We start from the raw sequence: 5,401 nt of genomic DNA, 5'->3' as shown, positions 1-5,401 counted from the left end.
GTTCTAAAAATTGTAAAAATATAATTATTTAAAAGCATAAAAAATATAAATAATAACTATTTTCCATAATTAAAAGCACCCTTTGTTTCCATCCTTAATTTCCTATTTAGGGGTTTTGTGAAGGGTAAAAGGAGTGCGAAGAGAGAAAAAATAAAGGGAAACAAAAAACACCACACTTTCAAAATTCAATTAATAAGTTTAATTCTATTTTGTAGTGAATTCGAGTTGTAGAAAACTAGTTATGGAGCCATACATCATGCATGTCACCAATTAACAGATGGAACTTAAGAAGAAGCTGAAGAAGTTAACTAAGATCTCTATACCAAATCTAATAAGCATTTTAATGTTTGCATAATAAATATTTTGAAACAATTTTGAAGAAATACTCCTATATTTATAATATTTATCTCTACGGGATATGATGTATATATCAATTAATTAAGCAGATTAATATTCAAGACATGATGCAATATTTGAACCAAAAAACTATAGTCCCCATGCCATTCATTGCATGCCCGAAATGAATTGCAAAATCTTCCTCACCTAATACCTATAGTTTATTTAAAAATCCTTTTAAGAAGATTATATTAAGATGGGAACAAGAACATTATTTTGAATTCCTTTATATTTCTGCTAAAATCGCATAATTGGGATCCTTAAATCTTATAAAAGTCTTCCACACACACAGACACATAGATATGATTTAGGTTGGCTTTATATATGTTCACTTTTGATTTGTAAATTTGACCTATGATTTCATGTACCCACTTGCGTTAAGTAATTTAAAATTAACTCACTTAAGAGAGGTTAAGTTTCTCAAATATGTCACTACCTTATAGTTTTTAAAATGTACAATTCATAAAATACATTGGACAAGTATGTGTAGGGGTGACAAAACGGGTTAAGGGGCCGAGTTTGGACGGGTCATAAATGGGTCGGGCTTAAACGGGTTTGGGTTGACTCGTTTATTAACGGGTCACTACCATGTAAACCCAAACCCACTCATTTAATAAACGGGTCACCTGTTTAAAAATATATAATTTATTTATTTTAAATTTTTTTAAAAAAAATTCATGAAATCCCAAACCCTAGTTCTCTTGTTCTCTCTCTACAATGACGTTAATCTTAGATTTGTAAGACAATTAGGAGCAACAGAATCAAGAGCAGAGGCTCTCAATGATACTGTCGCTCAATTTTGTTTTGGATTTTTCAAAGCCTCTGGTGTTTCTTGAAAGCTAGCGCTTTCAATTTTGTGATGAAGGAGTCGAATTTGTTTTGGAGGGAGGCGGCGGAGAAGGATATTTAGGGGCTAGTTTGGTCTGTGAAAGAGAGGGAGGCTGTAGAGGAGAGGAAGAAGGCGGTGGCGGTAGAGGAGCGCGGGGTCGAGAACAGTGGGAAGGCGGAGAACTTCTGCGCCAGCGCCGCGTGCGTGCTAGGGTTAGGGGTTTAAGGCTTTCACCCTTCCAAAGACCAGAATATAAAGTATGTACATGCAGATAAATGGGTCACCCGACGGATGACCCGACCCAAACCCGTTTAATAAATGGGTTGATGTTAGTTGGGTTAAGTGTGAATTTTATATCGCAAACAAGGTAGGTAATCGATCTTAGGGAGTTAAGTACAAATTTAATAATAAAATATAGGATTACATAAAATAATTAAAATAATTTTACACACGCTTTGATATTTCTTTTGTTATTCTTATACCTTGACAGTTATATATAGTTTACCTATATCCACGAATAAAAATCTTAATCTCACGGAACTACAAAATCTTCTTTTTCTGTCTTATCTTCTCACCTTCTATCTCATTTTCACCCTTTTATCATCAATAAAGTAATGTCATCTAGTGCAAATGTCCTAGACACAGCTCGTTGCACACTAATACAAATAAGTACGAAGAACGAGAATAAAATATTGTCTGAATACAATTATCATGCTCCACACAAGTCCACCTCATAAGTCTTAATCAATATTATATATTAATTGGTGTCTTTGTTTGCTAAACTACATAATAATAATAATAATAATAATAATAATAATAATAATCCTAAATATATAACAGGATGAAAAGGAATTCATGAGTGTTGTAGTGGCGATTTTCACTTTGGAATCCAAGTGCATGTGTTTTTAGAACAGAATTAGAAAGGTGGGGGACCTGCCTCACCCTTCCCACAAAAAGAATCACAAAAATAATAATGCAAACAAAACACATCGGTGAAGACCTGAAAGCGATCCACCTAAACTAAATTATTAATATATATTAAATTAATAATTAACCTAAGTCATTGATCAATTTAATAATTAAATTAATTAATTAATCTTCCATGACCTAAACTGTTTAATTAATAATTCAGTGCATGCACGGACAACCATACAGCTAGCACACGCATACACATAGCGCTATTTGAGCCGTTCATCCAGATAAGTATTTTAATCATCTTCCTCATCAATATCCCACCTGCAATTGGTCGACCCCCAAAAGGGCATATCCAAGTTCATACTCAATTAGTCATTTTTTAATCGGCAACACTAATCCATGATTAGATTCTCATTACTTAAATTATTTCATTCACACAGTTATTCATGGCCTTGCCCTGCTATGTATCGATGGAGTTGGTAGTCTACGTGTTCATCTATGATATATATATATATATATATAATGGATTTTAATTTCTTTTTTTTTAATAATGCCAGACTTCAATCACTATTGCGCCATTTTAGACAGTATGATCTGACACCAAATCCGGGAGTGAAAGCCGTCTACCCCTTGGGGTCACCAATTATTTTAGAATATCTTTATAATAATTTTAAATTTATTCTTATAACTATTCATAATTATCTTGAAATACTTATATAATGTCATTTTTTTACAAATATTAAATTTATCATTATATAATTATTTTTAATTTTCAAAATATAAATTATTGTAGATGTAAAGGTAAAAAAAAGTCTAATTTTCTACATACCTAAAATAACCCTGCACATAGTTATTCTAAAAAAATCTTATAATTCATTATAATTATTCTTGTAAATAAATTTCAATATCCTTCAACTTCTAATTATTTTATTTGTAATTATTTTTAAAAATAAATATAAAATTTTAGAAAAAAAAAAATGTACTTGCTCATGGCTAGTGTGTGTGTATATATATATATAGTGAGACATTCCTCCTCTCGTCCCTTGTATAAAGATTTAGATTTAGGTGATGGGGATGATAATGATATAGTAATTTAGAGAACTGACGTGGTCTCAGACATGCAAGTGTGCGCGTTCGAAGAGCTTACCATACGAAGCTACGACGAGCAGAAGGACAAAGCCCGAGTAGATGCCTTCGAGCGCAACTGCGACGTCGGCCCTCCCCACCGCTCCGTCTTCCTCTTCACCGACTCCATGGGTGACCCCATCTCCCGCATCCGCCACAGCCCCCTCTACAACATGCTCGTACGCTCCCAAAATTCGATTCAAAATTTGATTAAAACTAGTTTTACTTCAATTTGGAATGGGTAATTTTTTTAATTGTTGCACTTTTTGGTTATCTCTAGGTGGCGGAGATCCGCGGGGAGGTGGTGGGGGTGGTTCGGGGAACGATAAAGGTAGCGAGGGTTCTGAGCTCGCCGGCGGGTCCGTCCAAGGTGGGATACGTACTGGGTCTGCGGGTGTCGCCGCTGCACCGGCAAAAGGGCATCGGAGGGAATCTAGTGCGGCGGCTGGAGGAATGGTTCGCCGCCAACTGGGTCGACTACGTCTACATGGCGACGGAGAAGGACAACGAGGCGTCGGTCCGGCTCTTCGTCGACCGCCTCGGCTACGTCAAGTTCAGGACGCCGGCGATCCTCGTCAACCCTGTGCGCCGGAGCCGCCCTTACGGCGGCGGAGGCGGCGCCGTGAGGGTGTACAGGCTCTCGGTGGAGGCCGCCGAGTCGCTCTACCGGGGCGTCATGGGCGCGGCGGAGTTCTTCCCGGAGGACATCGGGGACGTGCTTCGGAACAAGCTGAGCCTGGGGACGTGGGTGGCGGAGGCTGTCGGGTCGGGGCATCATCCGGGTCTTGAACCTGGTTCGGGTCCAAGGAGCTGGGCCATGGTGAGCGTGTGGAACAGCGGGGAGGTGTTCAAGCTGAGGCTGGGGAAGGCGCCCTTAAGTTGGAGGGCATGTGCGAGGGGGTGCAGGTGGGTGGACAGGGTACTGCCCTGCCTTAAAGTGCCCTTAATTCCGGACCTTTTTCGGGCATTCGGGTTCTACTTCTTGTACGGGGTGCACCGGGAGGGTCCGGATTCGGGAAGGCTGGTTCGGACCCTGTTCGAGTTTGTGCACGACATGGCCGCAAAGAGTGGGCCCAGGGACTGCAGGGTGGTGGTGACGGAGGTGGGGGGGTGGGACAGTGCCCTAAAACTGTGGGTCCCACACTCCAAGGTGATGTCCTGCGCGGAGGACCTTTGGTGCGTGAAGGCCCTGAACTGGGGAGGGCTGGCGGGGGTGCTCATGCAGGAATTGGTGAGCGGAAGGACGCCCAGTAGGGCACTTTTTGTAGACCCAAGAGAAGTGTAAGGGCAGATTTGGGACACAAAAAATCTATGGGGGATTCCCTTAATTGGGTGCCCACACTCCTTCGGTCTGCCTTTGTTTGGATCTCATCTTTGTGTAACTTTGATTTGGACTAGACTAGCGTGGATGATGCCTGTGGTCCTATTATGTGTGTATCTTATTGGTCCCATTTTTTCGGGTTTTCGATTTGGCTCGAAAAATACTTTGGGATGAAGATGAGATGAAAGTCTAAAAGAATAAATGATAAATTCAATTACATTTCACTCGATTTTATTTTATCGTCAAATGTGAATTTGCTGCCTCATTCGGTTTGTAGAAGTTGAACAAAAAGTTTGACCAAATTAAGTGATAAATTTTATTTATTTTATTTTAAATATTTATTCCATTTTTTCCTTATCAAATATGCTATTAATTCGCATTGAGTAAATCTTTGTAAGTGCTAGTGACTTTTTTTTTCTTATGGGATAAAATTTCAGAGATTCCTAGTTTGTAACTTATACATTTGCTTGTTGAAACATTTTGAATCCCATTTAATTAATAACAAGATTCTATCAAAGAGAAATTTTAAATTAATTAACGTAATTTTTAAAAAATATTACAATTTCAATTATTTTAGCGAGCCTTGCTTATCATAAAACTGAATTGATTTTGATGAGTATATAAGCTCCTAATCTAACGTTAAAAATTCTAGAATATGTTTTTAGTCACTAATTGAAATTCTTGTGCTAATACTTTCTAAGGTGATGAGATGCGCGTTTGGACACAAAATAAATATTATTTTAATATTCCATATAAGTTAAGTACTTTCTAAGTATAGATGTAGAGATCCGGAAAAATTATTTATGGATAATTGT

The 5,401-nt window shown here is 38.2% G+C and overlaps 1 protein-coding gene across 1 annotated transcript; it reads left to right on the top strand.

The window, feature by feature from the left end:
• Positions 1 to 3,178: 3,178 nt before the first annotated feature.
• Positions 3,179 to 4,810, top strand: LOC131148742 (probable N-acetyltransferase HLS1-like). Its single transcript, XM_058098648.1, has 2 exons — positions 3,179 to 3,444; positions 3,546 to 4,810. Exons 1-2 carry the CDS (start codon positions 3,259 to 3,261, stop codon positions 4,548 to 4,550), a joined length of 1,191 nt encoding a protein of 396 aa, XP_057954631.1. The 5' UTR covers positions 3,179 to 3,258; the 3' UTR covers positions 4,551 to 4,810.
• The last annotated feature ends 591 nt before the right edge of the window (positions 4,811 to 5,401 follow it).

This window comes from Malania oleifera, chromosome 2 (assembly GCF_029873635.1).
Source record: "Malania oleifera isolate guangnan ecotype guangnan chromosome 2, ASM2987363v1, whole genome shotgun sequence".
In the NCBI taxonomy this organism is placed as follows: Eukaryota; Viridiplantae; Streptophyta; class Magnoliopsida; order Santalales; family Ximeniaceae; genus Malania; species Malania oleifera.
Note: the sequence above shows the minus strand (reverse complement) of the source record. Positions and strands in the feature narration are given on the sequence as shown.